General features: G+C 39.2%; 1 protein-coding gene and 1 long non-coding RNA gene across 3 annotated transcripts in view; one reads left to right on the top strand and one right to left on the bottom strand.

Annotated features, from left to right (window-relative positions):
- LOC127060946 (uncharacterized) overlaps positions 1 to 26,374 on the top strand; it is a 340,458-nt gene that overhangs the window by 46,586 nt on the left and 267,498 nt on the right. The gene's annotated exons all lie outside the window — the stretch shown is intronic.
- RANBP3 (RAN binding protein 3) overlaps positions 1 to 26,374 on the bottom strand; it is a 58,062-nt gene that overhangs the window by 7,953 nt on the left and 23,735 nt on the right. Inside the window, exons 3-15 of one of the 2 annotated variants that reach the window (XM_018921707.3) lie at positions 25,973 to 26,176; positions 20,594 to 20,630; positions 20,423 to 20,509; positions 17,878 to 17,949; positions 16,641 to 16,706; positions 15,189 to 15,281; positions 13,998 to 14,101; positions 7,985 to 8,104; positions 7,369 to 7,472; positions 4,963 to 5,041; positions 3,967 to 4,069; positions 2,973 to 3,097; positions 646 to 766 (exon numbers count right to left, since the gene is read on the bottom strand). In XM_018921707.3, coding sequence (XP_018777252.1) covers positions 646 to 766; positions 2,973 to 3,097; positions 3,967 to 4,069; positions 4,963 to 5,041; positions 7,369 to 7,472; positions 7,985 to 8,104; positions 13,998 to 14,101; positions 15,189 to 15,281; positions 16,641 to 16,706; positions 17,878 to 17,949; positions 20,423 to 20,509; positions 20,594 to 20,630; positions 25,973 to 26,176 — 1,315 coding nt within the window. The remainder of the gene's footprint in view (positions 1 to 645; positions 767 to 2,972; positions 3,098 to 3,966; positions 4,070 to 4,962; positions 5,042 to 7,368; positions 7,473 to 7,984; positions 8,105 to 13,997; positions 14,102 to 15,188; positions 15,282 to 16,640; positions 16,707 to 17,877; positions 17,950 to 20,422; positions 20,510 to 20,593; positions 20,631 to 25,972; positions 26,177 to 26,374) is intronic. The other variant, XM_018921709.3, reaches the window with a different exon arrangement.

Here is a 26,374-nt window from a genome sequence, read left to right as displayed (position 1 = left end):
GCAATTTGCATGCACCGCTTTTGCCTTCTTTATTGAACTGCCTTTATCTCAACCCAGGAGTTTTCTAACTTTTATACACTTCCAATTTTCTCTCCCTAATCCTGCTGGAGGGAGAGTGAGCACAAGCAGCTGCAAGGGGCTTGGCTGCTGACTGGGCTTAAACTGCAACAAGGCTACTGAAGATTATGAGTCATATCTAAAGCTATTTAGTCTGAAGCCTTATATGTTAATTCATTGAAGTTCAGCAGTGGTATCTGAGCAGATAATCTCAGGCTAATGCACATTCCTGCCAGCCTGAACAATTGTGCACTATTCCAACAGACTTCCCTCATCACAAGCAACCCATCCAAAACAGCCAGATCTGAATGATGCTACCATAAATTTCTAGGCAAACATTCTAGTTACTAAATATGGCTTGCTTTTATCGGGGGAAAAAGTAACTGGAACATCTGCTGTAATAGAAGGGTATGAAGATACTCTCTTTGGAGGCACTATTCACTAACTGAAGCAAAAGAAAGGTCCAAACTGCTTCTGAGTTGCTGGAGCTAATACAAACTTAAGTGAATGTTGCTGTGTGTCAAGGAAGAACCTTATGAAAATAGCATGACTGTCATCCAGTATCTCATTTCCCCTGGTTCCTCTTACCCAGTCGAGACTGTAATGTTCCATCATCTGTTGAGGCCATATCATTGAGTCTCAGGAGCCCTCGACCTCTTTCCACCCAAGACTGAGAACTTTTATCAAATACAAACAGCTTGCACTGAATCTGTAACAGAAAATATCGCTATGGCATAGTGGTTGATTGAAGTAAGAATATATTAGTCACCTACAGTTGATTAAAAAAATATTCAGATTTCATACTGGAATTTTTAATTGTTTATAGCTGTGGAAATCAAAACAGTCATCCTCTCTTTTGCAATAAATTTCTCAAAACATGCTGTCTGTTTTCATCAAGTTTTATTAAAAGAAGCTATATATTCTTAAAGAATAAGAGGGTTTGAGATCAAAACAACAAGTAATTTTCAGGTAAGATATACATTTTCACAGAGGAAACTTAAATGTCATAAGAGACTGCCTTATATCAGTCAATTCTTTTAAAACCTTAGGTATGCACTGCACCACTGAATATGTTATTTGTTGCTGGGAAGACCCAGCAAATATAATGAAGCAAAATTCTTCCTGTAAGGAAGCAAAAGATGAATAAACATGCTAGCTCATTATCAATTCATTATCAAAGCCTGAACAACACAAAGTCATTAATAACTCAGGTTATTAACTGAGGGTTCAGAGGTTATAAAATTCAAAAGGCGTATGTATTTTTTCCAACAGTAGGAATACTGAAGGATCTTGACCTACAAGCTCCCTTTTTCTTCCAGGCCAAACATCTTTATATTGCCCTCTCTAATCCAACTTCACTGTTACTGCTGAGGTTTTATACCTCAAACCATCACCCCTTAAGTTCCCCACAGATGAGCATGCTCTAAGTGGAAAAGATACTTCCATTTTCATTCCCTCCATTTCTCATCTTCTTCACGCCAAAACATCTAGCTCTGTATGTTTCTGCAGCATTAACATAGTTCTGTCTGTAAAAGTCTTATTTGGAATTTTAATGCATTACATTTCACAAGAAAAAAATAATTAAAGCTAGGCAAGAGATCTGTTAAATTACAATATATTCAGGCAAGTCACTCCTCTATTAAGTATACAACTGCCAAAAGTTGTTGTTTTCCTAAGTGAAACAGGATTCTTATCTCTTCAGTGTCTTGTTCAATTATGTGAAGCACCCAGACATTTCTGAATTACACAGAAACAGAGACGTATCAGAAGAACCATTTAAACACCATTTATGTCTGGTAAAAAGAAGTCCAAGAAGATAAACATTATAGAGTATAATTTTGTAAGGTAATACAAGTGTAACTGGTAGGCATTAGATACTGACAGTGCAACAGTTTGGTGTCAGAAGAACAGTGCATTGTGTCTGTAAGAATAAAAAAGTTAACCTTGAAAATAACACAATTCAAATGCTGAGAAACAAAATATCACAAGGAAGAAAACAAACTATAACTGGAGTATAAAGACAGATGGGAAAAAATATATACATCACTTCATTTTATATTAAAACTCTGCATACCAGGATATACTGGAGTTAGTAAGTATATTTAAGTTAATGAATAACTACAATGTTAAATATATCACTATTAAAATCAGCAGTCCAAGTCATGACCAAATATCCTTCTACAACATCACTAATTCAATTAAGTATCTCAAACCAAATTCCTGAGTGTTTGTGATACAGTTTTTCTATTTTGCAAGAAACTAGACTACTGGCACAAATAGTCCATTCCAAATTTTAGAAAATCTTCAGTAGTACAACAATTAAAGAACTTTAAAATATTTAATTAATTTAAATTTTCTTCAAATAATTGTCTTACAGAAAATAAAAGCTTCCATGTGATGGATTCAGGAAAGTATGCTTAAGATACACCTAGATGGCTTATATACTAAAATTTATTCAGAAAGAGGAAATTAAAAAACAATGGATAACAAGTTAATAAATAAGGATCTGATATAAATATCTAAAGTTTGCATTTTAACACAAGAAAATACATTAGAGATATAGAGGAAGTCTGAATTGTAGGGAATCAGATGGTGTTCATTCACTGGACATCTGTTATGTAGGCTCAGAGACAGGGACGACACAAACTCTCCGAGATCCAGGCCACAACAGCAATGGTTTATTATGGAGGCCTGCTTATATAGGGGGTTTGAAACTTCCTGGTTTAAACAGCTGCTTGGTTGGGATCTCTCTTTGCCCAGATCTCTGGCCAGTGGTGTGCTTGCATCTAAGCTTGAACAGGGTTGGCTGAGGATCCCCTGTGTAGATTTAAATCCAACCTATCTGTGGACTTGTTACTGTGACAGACATCCATATGAATCCCCACAAACTCAAAGCTCCTCTATCCGTTTCTTACCTGTAACACGTTACTTTCAGCTTCCTCCCCAGTAATCACTTCTACCTTCGCTAATAAACACTTCCTTGCTGTTGCTTTAGTATAGGCTGCTGCAGACTCTGCCAGTGATTCTGAAATATTATTAGCTGAACAACATTTTGAGAGTCTGAGAATGATTAGCATAAAATTTTCTAAGATATATAAAAGTCTCACACAAGTACACCAGAATTTTCAGGCCTTTTGAAATGTACAGAAAACAGACTTTAATAGAACACATAAAAAAGGACTGAAATTTAAAGCAGAAGTCACAGCTTGTCATTTAATACTTGTTTTACAAGCATAAGGAACAAAATAGATAAATTCTCAAGAAGTTTTGTCCATATATGCAATTGTTCAAAACCTTTGCATGGACACCTGCTTATCTGCAGATGCTCTAGCAGTACTGATACTCTTGCCAGCCATACAGTTGTACCTACACATGGACAGTGCATTTGATTTTTTACTTCCATTTGGGCTTGCAAGCAGTTTACTGAAGAAAACCCATGGTTCCCAGAATTTCTGTAATATCTTGACAATTTGAAGTCATATAAGCCAGCAACGAGCTCTGAGTTCAAGCAACATATGGGGCACCCACTCAATGTAATAAACATTTGACTCAGAAATTCAGTCACTTGAAATAAAATAGAATTGTTAAAAAAAAGTTTGTCACATTTCCCTTTACGTTCTCTACCAAGTCCTACTACCAGTTTTGTTAATTCCCTCTAATTTTATTCCATTGAAGATACTCCCACAACCACAGACTGACAATGAAAAAGAAAGTGCAGCCTGCACATGTTTACTATTAGAGGATTTACAACATCCAGCAACTTCCACACCCAGCCTGTATCTTTGGTTACAGGAGACGGTAAAGGCAATATAAAAATCTTATGGTTTTGAAAAGTAACAAGATATTGAAAAATACAGTAATTTAAAGAAGGATTAACTACCATTCCTAATATAATATATTTTTTTTCACCTTTTTCTGGCGTGGCCTCCTGAGAAGACGATTCAGACCCCGACTCTGTAGCAGTATTCTCCTTATGACTCTCTGCACTACCTTCATTTGATTTTGGTGGACTCTATCACAGAAATAAGAGGAGGTAAACAGAAGGGAGAAAACATACACTAATTCTGCTAAACAGGACTAGTGACCAAGTACTGAGGGTAGCTCCAGTACTTATAAACCATATGGCAAAAATGAATCTCATGGACAACATGCTTTTACAGTTAAAACTATCCTACTACCTTAGCCAAGGAACTGAATGGAGTGTGACCTAAAAAACAGTTCGAATTATTTTCTCTTGAACTGATACCAAATTACAATCCTTACTTTGCTCAACACAGCAAGTCAATTTCACCTACATCTACTCATGTCGTAATTGACTGAACTCCTGCTTGCTAGTTAGACAGGTCTGAACACTCAGCAATAAACGTTTCCATTTTTTTGCAGCACAGGAATAAAAAACAACAGCAGGAAACAGTGAGGTACTAGAAGTTATTCCCTAGGTTGGTACAGCATAAACAGCATTTCCAGAATCACATCTCAGTCCTGAGGCAGCTGCTTTACTGCTGGGCTTGAAATCCCATCTGGGGGGAGTCACATTCCTGAACTGCTCTCAATTTTGAGGACAAACATAAAAATACCCTCTAATACTTATACTCCAATAGCCATTTACAGCAACAAGCTGTGCCATAAAATGCTTGGGCACAAGAACCACATACACTACAGAGAGGGCACTGAATCTCCTTACACTGAGAGTTTGAAAGGGAAATCTGGGGAAGTACTGCTGGGCAGACAATAACTTATAATGAACTTCCCATGCTGCACTTAAAGTAAGTTACCTTCAAAGGAAATGACTGAAAAAACCCCATACTCAAGTGAGAAGTATAATTAAAGGCTCTCAAAATTCCTGAGTGAGAATCCGTAACAAACTGCTGGCAAAATTACAACATATACATAGTGGATACTCACTAAGACTCGGTCACTCATGTTCTGTCCAAAAACAAACTTGTTGCTAGACGTATCGGCACTGTTCGTAGAGTTCTCTACACTGAAAAAAACCCAAGAAATAAGCCAGGTTTTACAAGACAGAAAACAACACCTCTTTTATTTTCTACTAATAAAATTTCTCAGAAAGTGAGTGATTGTCACTGGCTTTAAGAAAGCAATCACTGGTTGACACAAACCTAGGGAAAAATTAATCCAACTTAACACGAGAGCACATTCTAGTTTTACAGAATGAGAATTCTCTCAGAATGACAAGAAATTATTTTTTCTCTGTCAAAATATTCCCTTTCACATAACTATTAAAATACAAAGCAATGCTGAATGCTAAGTGAGGGCTTATTGTCTAATCATATATTTTTTTTAAACAGTGTTCTACATGTACAGACTTGAATTACTACACATCTTTAGGTCAACTCTCTCAGAAATTGAAAGAATGGATACAAAAGCACTTGCAAGATTGCTGAAGCAAAGACAGCAGGGATAAGTAATGCCTTTTATTAGACTAGCTGCAATACCACAGACTGTCCAAGAAGTTTCACAATAGAATATAAGGCTTTACTTCTTCCTTACAGAATAAACCGCTTCCTCCCATTAGTATTTTTATTAACAGATTTTTAATCCTATTTAGGAAGGACAGGAGTTTTATTCTTTTACAGACTCAAAAGACTTAAAAAGTCACTGCTCTTCTCCCTTCCCATCAGGCATACCTTTCTAATACACCAGCTTGCTCACAAAGTGAACATACAAAAGCAGACCATTCTGAATGAAGCCTACGGCATTTCACCAAGTTTGGAAAATGGGGACTCACATCTACATGAGCCAAGTGAAACCAAAAAACCTTTAAATTGTACATGTAGAGTTGCTACTCCTGATTAAGGAGATTCCTAGAACAAAGGAGATCCTCAGTGGAAGATAACTTTACCACCTAAGGGAATTAAATACCACAGTTCTGAGCTCCAAATGTTGATGGGGAATTCAGTGTGGCCTACCAATATCTGCCATGCCACCTAGCATATTTACAGTTTTTAAAGAATTGACAGGGTTCCACAAAGCAATGAGTATCCTTTTACAAGTTGATTACCATAATGCTTTGCCATCTCAGCAGAAAACCAGAGCCAACTCCCCTTAGAGACACTAATTTTTATGACAAGTTCAAACCTAGGTTTCTTGCAATTGACCCACCATGAATAAATCTTCCCAAAGTAAAGACTCAAATAAAATGATAGTAGGTGTCATATGAGTTGAAAAATTTGAAAAAATTTTCCAGTATTTGAAGAGCACATGTTAGTAGTTATTGTTTGCCGAATCTCATTGACTAAGTCTAACTGTGTCTATTGGAAAGACACTGATCTGGCACCAAGAGGGCAAAGGTGTTCTCTACCTCTCCAGTGCAACATCTGAAAAGCTCAGCATCAAAAGTTCATTGACTGCAAAACTGCCTACTGCCTCCTTCATGGTGAACAAAAGGATCTTAAAAATGCCAAATATAAAGACAATGAAAGCATGTATTGGTGCTTTTCCTACAATTATTTTCTTGCCTCAATCTGAATTTCAGCTTATGCCAGGAACAGAGATGCTGCTCTGCTTCATCACTCTTGGTGGGATTTCCCCTCACATTTTTCCATAAATTCACAGCTCTGTATCTCCTGTTTTCTTACTTTTTACACTACTTAATTTTTTTGACCACTACTAAGCTAGCATCTTCACAGAGATACAGATTTCACGTATCACTACCTTAGCCTCAAGTGAACACTGTTAGCTCAGAGCTCATTACTACGTAAAACAGGATTAGTGGTTCTCTCCTGACTGCCTCACTTTACATGTACATCACATTTCTTCTAATGTTACTGATGTTATTGTTATTCTTTAGAAGTTCTCTCAAAAACCTCCCACAATTAGGCTCCTACTTATTCATACAGGCCACTCAGAAAAGCTTACTATCATGAAAAAAATTTAACTATTCCTTTTATCTTTTTAACTATTCCTTTTATCTTCATCATATATGAAACCTACTGAACAACACAAATACAGTGCAGATCTCCACAAGATTCTATTGGCAGCTCAAATTTAGTTGATCACTGTTTCTGATCATTCCTGAGAAGATGTCATGCTTTTTGGTTTCATGCTTCTCATGTTATGCTTTTTGGTTTTCGGAAGAGGTGTTGGTGAGGACGTGGTCAAAGAAATAGTATCAAATGCATCTCCACTGAAGAGATGATTGAGGATTCCCCCAGATCTGAAGACTGCCATCTCATTCTTCAGAAGTCTGGGTCCCCACTGACCCAGTCTAAGCCCTGGATCCTATAAACAGCAGAATCATAAAGAAAATAAAGAGTAAGAACTGTTATATTGGTTTCCCTGTAGTCTCACCTGGAACTGATGTACTGTAGAAAATAGTTTGTTGCAGAAGGTATATCTGATGTCAGAAGGCCAGCATTCTGCACATCAGCAGTTTCATTGCTTTCATCTCCTAGCTAGAAAAAGAGCAAGTATACATCAATAATTTTAATTACAAATTTTTCACCTCATTCTACCTAAAGACAAAGTTTCATCCATATATACTTTCTACAATAAAACAAGATATCTCCCAATATTACACTTTCTTAAATCATCCTGGGAAACCTGAGCAAACCTGTCTTCAACAATTCTAACAATCCAACTCAGTTATTCTATGCACAAGTTTAAACCCAGGCTCAGCCTATTTTTCCATCTTTTCTGTGAAGTCTTGGTAGCATGAGAGCAGCTTAGGACCACATTTCAACTTCATTCTAACCCAAAAAGTAAGAGAAAACACTACATTCTACTGAGCTTTAGCTGTTACTCATGATTACAGTAGATGCATTTTTTTTTACAAAAAGCTTCTTGTGTTACTTACCAAAATTCATTTGTTAAATGTCCAAAAGACTAGTTTTATTAAACAGACAACTCTGCTATGTTCTTATATATATTCATAAACTCTTAGTCAAGGGAATAAACATGTGTTTACCTTAACTCTATCTCGTAAATTTTGCCCAAAAACAAATGCTTGCTGTGCATTTAGTTCAGCCTTCTCAGAGCTGTCATCATCTGAAGCATTGTTGGACTCCTTTTTCTGACATTCTCCTGCCTAAAGAAATGGAAAAAGGTAGCCAAAGAAGTTGAGTTTCTTTAAATAAAAGCACCTTATGATGAGGTGTGTCACACATTCATTTACAATGACAAGCCAATAAACACTTTCAGATCTACAAGGCATGTTTTGCATTTAAATAATATCTCGTTGTAAAGTGTTTTTCTTAGCAAATGACAGAATAGTTAAGGATCAAAGGAATTTCTAACAATCACTTGGTCCAAACTCTGTTCAAAGCAGCACCAACTTCAAACTTATATTAGGCTGCCCAAGATCTCATGTCAACATTCAAAAAAATCCATGTGACAGTTTTACATTTTGGTAGTCTGGTTCTGAATCATGATTTTAAAGGGTTAAGATTTTAGCTGAGGGTTAGAGCCAATTAATATTTAAGTCAGATACACCAATGATAGGTTAGTGATTATTAGATGCTTAAGGTAATTGTTATATTACAAAAAAGCTCACTTGTAGAAGGAAGTGGAGCAAGTGAACCATTATAGGAACATTTTGAAACCAGCAGAACAATGCCCTGGGCTCTATGTCAATCCATCATGAAGCAGGGGGCCTTGGATTGTGTCAGAGGGTCACAGAGACCTGACAAAGACCTTCCTGACTTCATCCTTGGAACTACCGACCCACTTCAAGAGCACCGACCCAATTCCAGAGAAGAACTGAGCACGCGTGAAGGAGTAATAACCTCATTTGGATATGAAGCGGGGATGGGAGGTGCTAGGGTTATGCATATGTATTATTTTGGGAAATAAACAGAAGGCAAAAATTCTTGTGTGATGTGGTCATGCATCTCAGGGACGACCCCTCCCATGCCACCTGCCAGCATAATAAACATACTACTTTCTAACTTAAATTTGTTAGAGAGTCTTTGTCCGCGATTTTTGGTTTTAACAATTCAGTTCAATGTTCCACTACACTAAGTTTGACAGTTATGTCCTAAAACCCATCTGGAATCCCCTTCAGACCACAACCTGCAGCTTCTCACCTGTTTGATAGACACTTCCTAATTTTATTCTCATCTTGCTACTACCTATCATTTGAGAGCTGAGAGCTCTCTCCAATTCCCCTGTCCTAGTCCAAGCAGAACATACTCAGCCTTTTCATTCTCTCATCACTCTTCTTGTTCTCCAGCCACTAGTCACCTTGGTGATTTTTTAAGTGTCTTTCATGTAGTGTCAAGCCCCAAACTGCATATGGTATTCCTGATGCCATCCACCAGCGGCACAAAAAAAGAAAGATCACTTCTTAAACTTAATGCCTGCAGTTTTAGTAAAGCAGTCCATAAGTCCTCTTAAATCAATAAAAGGATACAGTACTTATTCATGTTCAATCTATTGTTCATCACTGCTGCACAGCGCCTGAAGGTTCTTGAGCTTTTTGTTCTCCTAAGGACTTTCTATTCTGCACCTCTGCTTTCCACAAGTGGCTTTGTGACCTCTCCCTGCACACAGCGTGGTGGCACATTTCCTGATTATTCCCATACTATAGTTCTTGTTCCACTATACTCAGAGCCTTGCACTTACAAAACCCTAAAGTAGTGTTGCAAAGCAATTGCAACCCGCATGGGAATTAATCCCTCCTGCTTCTGTCCTAACTTCCTACTCCGTAACTTTTAACACTGATGGGATGACCCAACACTATGCACGCACAAAGCCACAGAAGTGACCCGCATACAGCAGTTGCCTCTCAGCAAAGCATACTTCCATCAGCATCAACAGCACCATAAGCAGAAAACCTCCAAAACCACTGAAAGTCTGAACATACTATGAAGAAAACTATATATTTCCTATGGGAACTTAGTTATTAGGGGGTACCACCTGCTTCACTGGAGAGGACACTCAGGGGGAAGATTCCTGTCTAGGGAACCCAATACTAGTCTTTATGGCTGGCCAATGTGAGGTTTTCCCTTTTCTTACCCTTTTTGATCTCCATTCCTCCAAAATAAAATAACTGTCACCCTTAGAAGCAATACTATCAGCTATAGATCTGCTAATAAATTCTGTACATGAGAACTTGTCTCAACATTTTTCATGCAGTATCAGGATCTGCAAGACTTGTCTGCACAGCTGCTTTCTAGCCAGTCCCTCTTCAGTCCTTGTAACACAGGGGTTCTTTCACCCCAGATACAGAACTTTGCATTTGCTAACCATCAGCTAGTTTTTCTCAGCTTGTTTTTCCAACCTGCTGAGATCCTGCTGAAGAACCCCTGCCTTCCAACATATTGACCATTTCCCCTTCCCACAGTATACTAGTATTCACAAACATAACAAGATTCATTCCACCTTGCCAGGTTGCTTGTGTATTATGTTGAACAGTCCTAAGGAATGCCTCCAGTGATTGACACTTGTCAGACTTCCAATCACTCCCTGCTACCCTCAAAGCTCACTGCTTCAGCCAATTTATCACCCACTTTAAATTCCACCCAACCAGAAAACCTCTCCCCATTTTGGCTATGACAATGATACTTCAGACCATAAAAAAATCTTACCTAAAGTCAAAATCAACAAGTAGGGCTCTCTGCAAAGCAAATAATCTCAGAGGATAAAAAACCCATCAGGTTGGTCTCTGTTTTATCTATGCTGTCTGTTCTCAATCCCTTTAAGGTCCCTCATATCCTAAGACTCCTTCACCACTGTCATCGTTTGAGCCTGGCGCAATGCCAGTGCCCCCATGAGAATACCTCTTTCCCTGGTATCTACTGAGAGATGTGATCAGAGACAGAGCAGAGCAGGCTCCAACTTAAGACTGAAAGAAAAAAAGAACTTTATTAACCTAAAACTACAAGGAAACACACACAGAACACAGGATGAAAACCTTCCAAATTTCTTCTTCCTCCACCCCACCTTTTCTCCTAATTCTGTTACCACCCTTTAAGTTATCGCTCTCAGTCCATCACCACCCTTTAGATAATCAATTCCCAATTCCTCGAGAAGAGAGGAGTCCCTCTTGCACCACAGACTTCCTCAGGAAAAAGTCAAAATTTCTCGTGTTTCCGTGTCACGTGTGGCACTGCCCAGAGAACATTTTGCCATCGTGACCTCTTCCTTCCATGTCCAGTGCTCTCACCACTACACATGGACCAGAGCTGCTTCTAGGGTTTTTTCCCTTTAAGGATGCTTTGTCCAGTTCCAAAAAAAGCACAGTCCCTCTCCTTTTGGGACACCTGTCCCCCCCAGATTTTACCCCCTGGGGCTGAGGGGTCTCTTGAACAGAGATCATCTTCCTCTTCTTCGAAGACAGAGGGCACCACCACCACCCTCCTCACCTGTCGTCTCTGTTCACACACCTCCACATCACCACACTCTCCTGGCTCTGAGCCATCACCTCCCCCTAGAATGCAGTCTCTGTGTCACAGGAACTCAAGGGTTCTGTCATGGCTATCCAAGAAAAGTCCAGCCAAAGGCCACTCCATCATCTCCTCCCACCTAGGATTCTTCTCAACTTCTCTCAATCTCATCAACTTCAGGAGGAATCAGCATTTGCAAGGTTCCCATCTTCCTCAGAGGGGTTAAAAGTCCCAGGCTCTCTGCCGGTTTACTTCGTCAACTCCCACGCCTGGCTGCCCTGCTGGGCACTCCTCCCTTCTCCTTCACACCAGCTGTGCTATCACAGGCACAAGCTGCTCTCTCTCTCTCTCCCTCCGGGGGAGGGAATGGGGGATGGCTGCCCGAAGCCCTCGCAATGTTCTCCTCCACCCTTCAGCCCAGGCTTGGCCTACCTCCCTCCGGCCGCATGGCTCCCCTACCCCCCGCCCAGCTCGGAGCCGAGCAGGGGAGGGTCCACTCTCTTCCAAACCGGATCCCAAAAAGAAATTCCCCTGGGAGTTCACAGCTTTTAACCCCCTGTGTCCTCAGAGGCGTATCCATGCCCTCAGTGGACAAACCAGGTGCCAATATTAAAATCTGAACACCAACTGGCGTGACCACACCATCACAAAAAACTTCATTTCCTCTCAAACCACGACAACCACAAAGGGAGAGGAAGGAGTTGAGCCATTTCTACTCTCCTGGAACCTCTTTTTTGCTATTTGTGGAAACATGTGCCATACTTTCTTCTTTCCCAGTAACTGGGACCCACCACAGTACCAAAACTCTCTGAGGACAGGTAGTGGTCTCACACAAGCACCCCCCAGCTCCCCGTCCAGAGTTTATTTTCTTCCCAGTAAAACACTGGCACAACACTGCATTTTGTATCCAGGATGAGAAGAACCTTGATCACATACTGGTATTTTGTTTGTGGTTCAGTTGTGCTCACCCCAAGGCAGGGACCTCTCAGTGTCTCATGCTCTGCAAGCAAGGAGTTGCACAAGAAGCTGGGGGGGAGCACAGCCAGGACAGCTGACCCAAACTGGCCAGGGAAATATTCCACACCATAAAACATCCTGCTCAGTGTGTAAACTGAGAGAGCTGCTGGTGAGGGGTTGATGGCTGCTGGGAGGCAGGCTGGACACAGATTAGCAGGTGCTGAGCACCTATACTGGGCATCACTTCTTTTCTTTGTGTTTTATCTGTCTCTCTCCCCTTTTCATTACAATTATTATTATTATACTTAACTCTGCTTCAACACATAAATAACTGTTTTTAACTCAATCCACTAGCTTTACTTTTTTCCTGAGTCTTCTTCCCATCCCAAATGAGTGGAGGGAGTGAAAAAGTGGCTCCATGGTACTTAGCTGCCAGCTGGGGTTAAACCATGACTCTCCCTCTGCACCCATGGATACATCCGGTCTGGTCCTATGGACGTGTGTACGTCAAACTGTCTAAAACAGTCCTTAATCAAATTTATTGTAATAATTTGCTCCCTCAAGCTTCCCCTAAATAAAGGATTTGGTAGACCTGACAGGAGATCTCTTCAGTAGAAAACAAGAAAAAGGCATTGAGTGCATCAGATTTTTTTCATTTTTTTCACCACTAGGTTCCCTTTAACATTTTGCAGAAGGCCTACAATTTTCTTTCATTTTACCTTTGCTGCCAGTACCAGTGGAAGCCTTGCTTGCAGCTTTTCATTCCCTGTAATTTACAACTCCAGCCAAATTTAGGCTTTCCCAGCTCCTTCACACATCCAGGCAATCCTTCTGTATACTTCTCAGGTATCCTGACTGCTTTCACGAGATATATGCACACTCTCTTTCTGGATTTAAGGAGCTCCCAAGCCCACATGCACTGGCCTCCTCCCAAACTTGCACAGTTTCATGCGCTTTGGGATAAATTATTCATTCGCTGAGGTGTTAGTCCATGGAGGTGATGAGCTCTCATAAGCTCTGCTGTCCTTCAGAATCCTACCAACCAGCTCAATGAACAACCTGAAGCCTTCTCTCCTGAAGTCTCGGTCTTTATTCTGCTACTTATTAGCTCCCTCAGGATCTCAAACTCAATCTCATTGATGTTGCAATGACAGCTACTCTCAACCTTTGTATTTCTAGCCAGTTCTTTGCTGTGAATACCGGGTACAGCTAAATACCTCCTATGTCAACTTACCCAGCATATGCAAATACGCTGATCAACTTATTTCTAAAATCTCCAGGAGTATTCTGAAGGATTTCTACCAGGACATGTTTCCATTTTATCAAATGACCAAGTACTAAAGTTCTCCTTCAGACACAAGGCCTGTAATTGTGAAGCTTCTAGTTCTTCAAGGGCATTAGTTACTATCTCTATTTTATCAGTCCAAGTCTGGTGAAGGCTCACTTTGATCTCCCTCTTGTTGACTTCCCCTCTGATCTTAATCTATAAAGCCTTGACCAATTCAGTGCCTTCCCAAAACAAAGTCTCTGCATTCATACAGCTCCTTTTAGCATAGTGGAACCCATCCCTATCTGTCTTTCCAGCTGTATTTCCTAAAATATTTATGTTGTCACCTTGAGTCTCCTTCTCCAACTTACCTTGCCTTCAGAGTCTGAACTTTTCAATGTTGCATCACGTGGTGATTCTGATGTGGCTGCAGAATCTGGAGGGATATTTACACCATTGGTGCCACTGCTGAGAACTGCAACACAGAAACAAAAAAAATGCAAACTCTCTAGATATTTAGACTGTCATAAAAGTTTTCTTATGCAAATTGCATGCAGTTTTCTTGTTTAAAGTCCATTAAACATTGTAATGTAAACAAAAAATTTCCCATAGTATTTTGCAGCAATTCTTGGCAGAATCAAAATTCCAAATGCAGAAAACCAAGTCAGCAAATTAATCTATACGAATGTTGTAAGGACTTCAATACATACAACTTCAAGCAGCCATCCTTCTCCAACCTAATACTGTTCACACCCAGCAGCATTTGTCTTCAGATTGATCGACCTGCTCACATACTGAACTCTCACCGAAAATTTTACCCCAATCCTAAATCTTCTGTAGAGTCCAATCTGTGTCAGGAGGCATGTCAAAAAAATCAAGCTAGAAATATTAGGTTCTATGCCAGATTCTGCATTAACTGAAGTTACTCCTGTTTCTGTTCAACTAAACTTCCACATAACAAATGGCATCAGGATTGGGAAACATGGGGTTTAGGAGATAGGGACTTCAACCAGTTTTTTGAATTAGCTTCCACGTTTTTATAATGTCTATTTCCATCAGCTACATCAAATTCCATAATACAATAAACATTATATGAATGACCAGACTTAAAAATTAAAATTCTATGTTCGGAATTAAATTTGTACTTCAAAGCCCCAACTGCAAAATGGTCCCCAAGTCCAGAGCACCTCTCACTGATTTCGTTACTTTACTGTTGATCAATTACCAGTAACAGCTTATTACACCATGGTCAATGCTGTCATTTGAGATTGATTGCTATACCACACTCTTAAAAGTCTTTATTTCAAAACTCAAGTATGAATTACACCAAAGTTAGAGAGGCCTGGCAACATCAGACAGCCACCCTACACAAGATCTGAAGGTTCCACTATGTTATCCTTCATGTAATACAGACACACTTACTATTTAAGATGTTTCTTTTCTGAAAGGAGAAAACTAGAAAAACCAAGTTGGGTGTTGAGTAAAAGCAAGCCAGCATACTAAACAAATTCAATGTTTTTGTTCTCTTTCCACTGTATTTAGAAAGCAAAAGCATTATTTACCCATCTGTGAGAAAGCTTTTGGCTGCGGTGCCTGTAGTACTGCTGGACGGAGCACACTTCGCTGCTGTTCCTTTGGTTTCAGGCTAGGGAGACCTGCAAGTGCAAAGTTTTTTCAAGAAGTATGAAGTTTTTAAGTTGGAAAATTCAGCTACATCTAAACTTCTCTAACTGCTTCCAACAGAACACACAATTAAAAAAGACACCAGAAAAGCTTCTACTTCTTTTCCATCCCTCCTTACTCAGCCTCAAAAGAGAGTTAGTCCCAAACAGAGAAGACTATTTCCTAGCCTAAAAAGACAGTTTAAATCTATTGTCTACCTTATCCAGGAAAGCACACAAACAAAGTGATCCAGAAATAAAAGAAATAAAAATCAGACATATCGGTACTATAATAGTTGTGTTGTGTCATTTAACAACCTTTTGGCTTTTTGAATTAACCTGGCCTCTTTGGTTGTTATAGTAAGATGCACAGCACTACAACTCTAATTCTGCTATGATTCAAAAAGCTAACTGATCTTAAACAAACTAATAAAAAAAACCCCAAACATTGTAACATCAACTCTGGAAGGTTATGACAAGCCCAGAAAATTCAGGTTTTTTTACTGAAAAAGATGAACTTTTGATCCAATAAAATACTGCAACAGAACTCACTCTTAGCAATTAGCTCCATTTCAGGTCACCTATATTAAAAGGGCATGACATCGGATTATAAAGCTATCCAAAGTTCAAACACTCATAAGCTCAAAACAGCTTGTTCTTTTCTTAAATTTACCACTCTTCCTTCAAGTGAAATGAAGCTTCCATATAGTTACGCAATAATAGCTTTCATCACCTATATAGTTTTGGGTTTATTTTTTTCCCCCTAAAATTCCCAAGGAGCTGTAATACTAACATCTTTCTGACAGTGGCTGGGTCTACATCAGTAAACAGGAAACTCAGTCATAGCCAACCTGTAGTACAGAACAGGCATGATCATGGACCTGCCACTTACACTGCCACCAAAAGCCAGGGAGAGCAGAAGTGGGCACTCTCTTAACACTTGCAACTGCCCTGGCCTGGTTGCAGACTAAACACTCAGTAATGGCCAGAACTTGCTCAAGGCACTCACTGAACACCCTTTTTCTTATGGCTTGCTACCAAAGGAACGAAATTCACTGTCTGCAGGATAACTCCAAGCACAAACAGAAGCTTGCTAAGCAGCAACAGCTGGGAGATGCACTTCAGACATGCACAGCTGAGCCATGCAAAACATGGATGCTGAGCCATGCAAAACATGGATGCGTCCATACACGTTACACAGTGGATATGGGCCAAACATTCCCAGAGAAGACAAGATTTTTTTCTGCAGACACACAGGTATTGCCACCTTCTACAGCTTACTGATGAAAATGCTAACTGAATAAAACGCTTGAGCTGGTTTCTTTGTAATGTTGCAGTAAACAGTGAACTCACCTGCACTAGGTGCCTGTCCATGGATAAGTATTGGTGGCTTCAGCCGGAATCCACTGCTCTTTTCCTCTGGAAGTAAAATACAAAATTACAAGGACAAAGCTGTAACATATTAGAAATAGCCATTCAGTCATAAAATTGCTCAGGTTTCCCCCACTGTAACAACCCACAAGTTCTATAAATATGCAAGGTTATTAGGAGCTTTCCAAATAACAAATTCTCTTCTTCTGAAAGAAACCTGAATTTCCAGTGATCATCACAGCAAATATACATCTCAGACAAACACATGGCATCACAAGTAAGATGTTCAAAATTTTTTTCAGAAGAAACAGGAAAAAGACTGTGTTCACCAGAGAAATGGGGCTTCTTCTGCGAAGGACTTAATATAGGTAATAAAGGTTTTAAGTGAGAATCAAACTAAAGAAAGAACAATCAAAGTTATGACTGAATGTGACAGCTGCTAACAAGTATCTAACTACCAGTGATCATAAACTAAGTTAAGTTTAATTGCTTCATGTTAGTTTCTTGTAATAATAAGTTTTTACTCTAGCTTTTGTAGTATGAAGATAAAAAAACTTTGCTCACACTCACCACAGTTATGGTTTTTTAATTAAATACCAAAATCTCAAAAAAAAAATTATAAATCTTCAGCTCTTAAAAACTGAGTTCCTTATAACTTACAAAGAATAATTATACGTTTTTCCTTTCAGGGACTTAATATCTGTACTCAGAATAAGACAACTCAGCATCTTACACTCTCACTGTGCTTGGTTATAGGCATATGATATTGATGTGCATTACAGTAATACCAACACAATCGAACCAGAACTATGGAGACTAACAAAATCAGCAGTTCTGTCAACACAGGCCATAAGTGAACACAATCATGACCATACATTATGATTGTTTTGCTTTCAATATAAAAGAACATTTTTCTGAAGCAGACATATGAGACTTTCCCAAAGGTTTTATTGTGAGGCTAGCAGGAAAGGGTCATACTGCAGTTTTCTACCATCACTCCCAAAGCATTTAACAACTCTGATATTATTTTAATTACCTCCAGCAATGGTGATGTTGAACAATGAAGTGAGCAAGAGAACAGCTCTAAGATCAGAACCATCATCACTTCCGTTCTCACAGACAGGGTCTTACTTCTGAAGTATCAGAGTACTTTAGATCATGACAAATTAACAACAGAAACATTTTTTCAAGCAAAATGCAGAAAAATGAGGACGCTCACCTGGTTCTGAGTCAGAATTGCCCGCAGAGGGTTCACAAAAGCTTGACGGCATAAAGACATTGTTCTTTGTTACTGCAGTCAAGGAAGAAGATAAAAGGGAAGTTACGCATGTTGTTCTTTATTATAAACCAGTTCAGACTTCAAACTGAAGTAATTTTTCTAGTTATTTGTTTTATTTTGGTTTTATTTCTTCTAAATTAAAACAGCATTACATGTGAAGTAGCAAACAAGCCATTGCCCATAAAATCCTCTCAGTGTCTCCTGAAATAGAAAAAGAACAAATTTCATTTTTTCTGAATCCTGTATAAATACAGGATTCCCAATCTGAATCGTATCTGAATTAGGAATTAAAAGTGGTGCTATAGTATATATAATAGCGTTGCAAAATGTATAATACCATTTCAAAAGGCCCCTGCAGAGAGAGAGAGCGGAAAGGCGTGTAATGCCTGCTAGAGAATAGGAGTGAACATCTGGGCTCTGATGGACCACACTGTTTTCACCAAGCGGCAGCTTAGGTTGGAACTACCCTGCAAAGACAAAACTCCTACAGAAACAGAGGAGAGCACATCAGAGTACTGTCAGATGTCACCTCAGCAGCAGTCAACCATAGGGAAAAAATGTTTGAAAAAACAGGCAAAGGACAGCGCTTCTTTTCCACACTTTGCTGGGTCCTAAAGAAGCAAACAATAGGGAGTTTGGTTGACACCCTCTCCAGCAGTTCTAGTACTTTTGGTGTTATACAAAAATCACAATCCAGTTTATAAAATAGGACAAACAGAAGGAGACAGATTTCTCCAACAGATAACTTTGCATGAAGAAAAGTATAACAGTATTTATTGGCTCTTTTATTTTTTATAAGGCTGTAGAAAAAGTTCAATTATGTTGAAAAGAGAAATGAAGCTCATCTCTGAACACCACTGTACTAAAAAATGTGACATTTTCCTTTTATAATTAAGTCTGAAAATTTTTTCTTATTTACTTTAATTCCACCTTCTCTCTTTTTATTATTGTCTGCCTTAAGCTTAAACATGACAAAGTTCTCATGTAAGTAAAATTACCGTATTCTTGAGAGAAACAACCCCACCAAAAAAAAAAAAAAAAAAAGAAGGTGGGAAAGTAAAAGCTTTTCTGGAAACCAAAGTCATTGAATAATGTCAACAATATTCAAACAGGTCTTCATGAAACTTGCAATTCAAATCAAAGATGTCACTGCTTGAGAACAACATGCATCAGAAGAGAAGAAAGGCATCAAGGAAGAAATCACCACATCCTCTCAAAATTCATTAGCTAAGCAGAGGCTTGAAAAAGGATACTGGACTCCTGGAATATCCAAGTATTTAACTAAGGAAGAGTTGAGTAAACTGTTTTCCTCCACTTCGTAAGAGATGTTAGCATAGAGATTCTAATCTTATACGACAAAGGCATTGCGAAATGCAAGTGTTAAGAGATTATGGGGAATCTGGGTATACACATACAGTTATTCTAACAGAAAATCTACAAAACCCCATATTCATTTTTGTGCATTCCTTTACTTAACAGACAGCAGCAACACTGATCATTCAATTCACAGGATGACATCTGGAGACCCACTGAGCTGCACACCAGAAAATTGGGATCTGAAAGAGAAGAGCTTCATCCCCTGACTAGCACTGGTGCATGAATTTAAAATGCTATGCCCATTAAGTATCAGCAACTACATTTTGGATTTCACAGTAATTTATTTCTTTCAAATTAAAATCAAAACAACTAGGCTTTCACCTTTTAGTGACATCTCCAGAATGTGCTGCATAGAGAGGAACATTTTTTTTACTTCTTTCCTTCAAGGTTTTTAATCTTCTTTGTTTCAACTTAAGACAGCAGAAATAAAGTAGCAGTCGCAAAATCTGCCTCAAACACTGACATATCTTAACTAAAATAACCGTTGACCAAAGCTAAAACCTTCATATGATCTGTGAGGAGAGACGGCACAAATCAAGACTGTTCTTGTGAGTGAACAAATATCAAACGTGACCATTCCCATGCAAGTGAACTGCACAAATTTACCCCAGTGAATTCACTGCCCTGACTGTGCACACATACAGGCTGTGGTCATTCTCTCTTGCATATGTCAAGTGTTTAAGAAATGTACTGAATCCCCCCATTCAAAAAGTAACAGGAGAAGAGAAAAGAAGACTAAAACACAAGTTGAGACTTGAAAAACTTCCCTGGCAGCAGAGTAACTAAGAAAAAGGTAGCACTTATATAAATTTGGAAAGAAGGGACCTGATCACAACAAATCAAGAAGATTTCTGGGTAATTATGCAATTTAACAGCACAAGAGTAAAAGGTGAAACTACAAGTACACATAAACTTAGAGATGGAAAACATTTTTTAAAACTATCTATAAGCTCCTTTGGGCTTCACCAAATTTGCTAACATGAGTACATGGCTGCTGTGGTCTTAACCCAAAGCACAACAGACAGTAATAAGATTGCTTACAAGACTGGAAAAAGAATGCTTAGGTAGGAAAACCATCCCTCATATATACTACCGTAGCAACATTTACCTGATTGAGAAGGAGGGAACTGAGTCAAAGATGAAGTTCTCTCTCGTTTTACAGGTGGACAGTAGCTTCCATCCTCTCGATCAGATTCTGTAGAAAAAACTTATTAGAGAAAATGCAAAACATCCCAGCAAGACACACACTCGCAGCTTTTAATTTTACAAAATCTCTTACCATCTCCATCTTCTGGACTTGATCCATCTGCAGATCTCTGAAATCAGATTACACTGATCAAAGAAAGATCACATACTGAACATTTCAGTCTCTTCAGTTTGATCCAAATGTTTTAAACATCAATTAGGAGAATTTTTCTTTAATGTAAACGATACACACAAAGCAATAACCTTCTGGGACTTATATGTGGGCATAGAGTTTCACACAGATACTATCAAATGCAATTAATTCAAAATATTTCATTTACAATTAAGTTCCTGGAAGATTCCCAAGCACTAATGTCTTTAGGGACTGTGTAACAATTACTACAGTTACATTTTCTATATACTGAAAATTTGAAAATGACGGTTTTCAAAATTGGTTTCATTGTTAAAATACGAAGTTTCAAGCTCAACATAAACATTATGTGGGAGTTCATTTCAAAGCACTTTACCTAATTACTAAGTGAGATTAGTTCCTTCAACAAAATTATAGCATTAGAGGAATGACTTTCAAAGCATGCTCTATAAACCAGTATGACAGTACTGGAATTGTATTGGAATTAGCAATGGATAGTCCCCTAACATCTTCCACAGTACTAGAACAAAAAAGGAAGCACCACAGGCTACCAACTATCATAGATATTTAAAAAGTCTTTGAACAAAGGATTTATGTATTTTCTGAGGATTTCTATGGCTCCTTCCTCCTATCTCTCTACCAGTTCCTCAACTAATATAATCTCCTTTGCTCCTCCAAAAAATAATCCCAGATTCCTTTCACTATGGAAGGTGATCACGGCTGCAACATCTTCATCTCACTACAAAACATCTTAAAATAATCAAATCGCTTAGGTAAGCAAGAACCTTTAAGATCATCAAGTCTAAGTGATCCTTCAGAACTGCCATGCCCAATACTAAAACATGTCCACAAGTGCCACATTCACACATCTTACAAATCCCTGAAGGGAAGATGGCTCCACCACTGCCACGGGCAGCCTGTTCCATGGCTGCACAAACCTTTTGTGGAACATGCTTTTCCTAATATCCAATCTAAATGTTCAACTTGAGGCCATATCCTTTTGTCCTGTAACTTGTTCCCTGGAGGAACAGACCAACCTTGGCTACACCATCCTTTTAGACAGCTCTGACATACTGGACTGTCTACCAAGTCCAACACTACCCTTTCATCCCACTCCTGCCCCAAGACATGCAGATGGACACCTCTCCTTGACTCAGTCTTACTTCAGAGATTGGCCCATAAATGGAAGAATGGCAGCTTATGGACAGAGCCCAATGATGCCCCAAAACTCTTTCTCCACCATGATTTAGCCTTCTTGGGCACCTGAGAACAGGCAGACGTACAAAAAGACTGCACAAATCTGCACAGGACTGACATCTGAAGCATACCTTGGCTGTAAGAATACCAGAAAGTAAAAAACTTTCTATTTAGCATTGCATACATTTAGAACCCAAAAAACACTGTACTATCAGTACTCCACTAAACGCTAATTAAAAACACACTGCACTTTGCCTATTTAATTACCTTTAAGGGCTTTTCTGCTTTGTTTTACATTCATAGAAAAAAAAATAGCTATCTCACTAGCATCCTAGTTGAGTATACTTTTGGAACCTTTAGCATTGGGAATAAGAAGCTACTGACAGTTCTGGAATGCAACTCCCTGCATTCACACACACCTATCAGCCCAGCCATGTTAATACTGCACTTGATGATCCGTGGTTCTTTTCACATAATTAGTCAAGTAGTCCATGGTACTACCAGAAGGTGGTCTTATTAGTCATTGACCTTGCCAACACACAATACTTTCCCAAAAGATGAGGCTAAAATGGAAAACCATGATATCATGTATTTCAGCAACCAGCACCTGAACTCAAAATTATTCCATTTTGCACATAAAGTGCCGTCACATATAAAAGCAATTTTTTTCCACTTTTATCAAAAATCCTGAAAGCAAAAAGAAAACACTTGATAAAAAATTTGCATGAGTGGAACTGCAGATCTCTACATGCAAAAAAATCCTTAAAAATAAACAAATTATTTCTACCTGAATGTCAAAAACTTAAAAATGCTTCATTCTCAATGCTCAAGTAACACATCCAAAAGTCAAACCTATATGATTTGAGGCTTGTGCCTCAAATCATCTTATCATTGTAATTTTGTAACTGACAAGCACAACTAATGTACCATCACTGTGATTAGTGGGTAACAGGCATCAATATCCAAAACCTACTCTGTAGTCTACGGAGGGCAAAGCAAAACAGAGAATCTGCTCCAAGTTATTTCCATGCTTCCTAGCCCAAGTTTTGGGAGATTAAAACTGTGTACCTGTGGATAAATAGATGCCAGGTAGGTTTTGTGGGGGTACACAGATCTACTGTATTAGCATAAGCTTCACTTTTCTATGAAGCCACAGATAAATTAAGTCACTGCTGCAGCCAGAATTGCATACCAGTGCTGCTTCAGAGGAAGCTGGGTACACTAGACAAAAAGCAGGGGTATATATGCATGACAAACCTGACAGACTGGAAAAGCAGCAAATTACATTTAGTGACAACGAACAGCAGTCCAGCCTCTCCATTTTACACTTCTCTTGTCAACCTACTCAGTCTATACTTTACAGCAACACATGCCTTAAATAAGTACTCCACAAAATGGAAACAAAAGCAAGGACCAGCTCATCCTGTAAGAAACCACCAAGGTAATTAAATTTATCTCTATTCAGTTCTTTGGACTTAGATGCTGATGAGACACAAACTGGTAACAGCAAAATCCGACCTAGAATTTTCTCAATGAAGACCAGAAGACACTTTTCACTTATTCCCTCTGTCCCTGGCTTTCAGAAATCCAGCTAGAGAAAAGTTACGTATATGCCTTTATTTATAGAGGCTCCTACAATTAAGACACATTCCTAGTTAAGGAAATTAGCTTCATAAACTCTACCAACTGCTCTTTTAAAGAATATGTCACAGTAGTTAACTAAATACAAACATTGATTTGCCACACAATTGTTACATCAAGCTAAGAGAAGAACTTCAAAACTTTAACTAAATTGTCAGGTTTTGTTTATTTACACTAGTGAGGAGAAACAGGGAGAGGAAGGGAGAATTTGGGTAAAGCAGAAAAGGTCAAAGCCATTCAGGGAAAGTGTTTATCTTTGAAAATGCATTTTAAGATGCAAAAATCATACAAAAAGGACTTCAGAGCACAGTAATGCAAGTCTTCAGTCCAGACACTCTGTACATACACAGGTAATATTGAACTGCCATGATTTGCTTAAAAGCTATTCCAGAACCTCTTAATCAGCAGAGTCTTGCTGGGATGGCCATGTGCTGTGGGAGGCTGGTGTGGGTTAGCAAAGACTTAGGACATAACCATCAGCTCTGCAAGGGGCTGTACCTATGGCCACACTAAATTCATGCCATACCAGAAATATCTGTGAGTGGGTGTACAAACAAGTAAACAAGAAATATGCAGTGTCTCTTCTGTCTTAACTCATCCATCTTCCCAGGCCCTGGGAAGACTGGCTGCAATGAGCCAGTACAAGCACTCTTAAGATGCATCAACCTTCTCCAGATTTCAAGGTAAGGGATGGTTTTGCTGTAAGACACTGGGATAATTTGAAGAGTACTTGCCAGTGCCTGCCAGTTACATGCCCAAACTGAGCACCATACAATTCAGTAAATTTATCTGAATGTAATCAAGAAGAATGCTGAAACGGATGTTCTGTACAGTCACTAATTTCTGCATATGATCCCCAACCGCATTTGTGGGTTTTAAATTTCTTTCAGAACACGGTTAACTGGGGTAAGATTTTCTACTCTCTTAAGAACAAGATGAAGATAACCACTTCCTGCTGTGTTCCTGAAAGTCTGGTTAACACCATTCTCTTGGACAGTTCTAGTAACACTGCAATTTCAAATGACAGAAAACTGAGATAGAAATCCGCGACTATGTTTGGTAGGAAAGATGTGTGATAACATCTTTACAAAGAATCCATGGGTGAGGGTATGGGTGTTAACATCTTTGAAATGGGTCTTAGTTCTCCCCTAACTTCAAGCAGCAGGTTTGTTATGGAGCCCAGACAGCCCAACTCCTGAAACAGACAAGTGGGGGACTCAGCACAAGCCTGAACTTACGAACTTTGGGGTAAAATGACACTTTGAAGGGGGAATATGCGATAGGCAGTTTGGGAAGGCTATGCCTTCCTAGTACTTCAGACAATGGGGAAAGGAAGAGGGCAACATGAGGCTGGGAGTTTGGGATAAAAAGAGAAGGCTGCACCCTCCAGAACCTCAAGAAAGAAAACCCAGTGGGGACATGTGGCCCAGCGGATTCACTCATTTTTTATTCAAATAAAGTTGCAGGACTCCCATTGACTTTTCAGAGCATGATTTTCCACACATGCTTACCACCCATATTTTAAAATATTAACCCTTGAAAACTTTAACCTTCAGAAAAGAAACTGGAAGAGTTCTGCAGTTAATCAAGCAACAGTCTGAACACTAAGAGGCGCTGAACCTACAGCTATTAGCACCTTATCATGACAATCCATTCAGTACTGGGGTTACTTGAAGTGATCAATTCTTGGACAAAAAAACCCCAAACCAAACAGTGCAAGAAAATGGTTCAGGTATTGGGTGAAGCAGCCTTAACAAAGCTTGAGCAAAGAGTACATGCCTAGGGTGTGATGCCAGAATGAACAGCGATACTCATCTGCACCAAGAAAAGAGTGCACCAACCAGAAAGATTAGAAACACTTAAAGTTGCTCTGAAAGACTGTATGGTAGGAGTCATTTAGTCATCCAATCTTTCAGAAAAGATTTTGCCACATCACCAGAGGAAAAATCAAATTATGAGCACTGACAGCTTTTCCACAAGATACTGATTTCCTCCCCACTCCAAGCACCCAAATCCAAAACTCTGCTATGATGCTTGGTGCTTTTAATCTGTTAAATACCTTATAGGTTGGCATGACATATCCAGTGGAAGCAGTATTACCTGCTCACTTTGTCAAGCTGCAGCATTATGGACCATAGAGGGAACAAAGAGTCCTCCTATAACTGCTTGAAGGAAATCCATCAAATATAGACCCACTTTCTCATTTATTTAGGAGTGCTCTTGCCCTTCGCAAACACACAGTTTACACTTCAAATTTTAAAATACTGGAGGTGTCTTCTACAGTGACACTACTAGGGAGACTCACAAATTTCATTTCTTCTAATTGGAACCAGGGTTTAGAGAAGACTAACACTCGAGATCAAAGAACCAGATAGACTGTGATTTGCACTACCTACAGTGAACAGCAACGGATTCCACCTAATGGAAGGGACTTTTTCCTCTAATCCCCTCAGCAGCAGAAGTACTTGGTAGATCAACACTTACCCCTGCCAGTTCTTGTTGAATAGGAGCAAGCTGGGCTTCAGAAGCAGGACTCAGGGTAGCACTGACTGAGGCCACAGCAGGAGCAGGGTGCTCAGAGTCGCACTCACCAGCTGGTTCTGTGTGACCCAGACCATGGTAGGGGGGCTCAACCTCTCCCTGGGGGTCCTCGCCTGAATCCGACAAAGCTTTTTGCTCTGCAGGGGACTGTGAGCAGAAAAGACAACGTCCCTTCAATGCAAGGCTGCAACACGAGATTGGTCGTCCTAGTGAGAGGATCCATTTGTTTAATTTTCACTGTTTTCACAGTAGGACAGAAGGAGCTGCTTGTTCCTGAGACACCAATTAAGAAACATAGAAACTCTGTAACAGAACGTGCCGACAGAATTAGTTCCCATCCTTGAG

Source organism: Serinus canaria, chromosome 28 (genome assembly GCF_022539315.1).
Source record: "Serinus canaria isolate serCan28SL12 chromosome 28, serCan2020, whole genome shotgun sequence".
In the NCBI taxonomy this organism is placed as follows: Eukaryota; Metazoa; Chordata; class Aves; order Passeriformes; family Fringillidae; genus Serinus; species Serinus canaria.
Note: the sequence above shows the minus strand (reverse complement) of the source record. Positions and strands in the feature narration are given on the sequence as shown.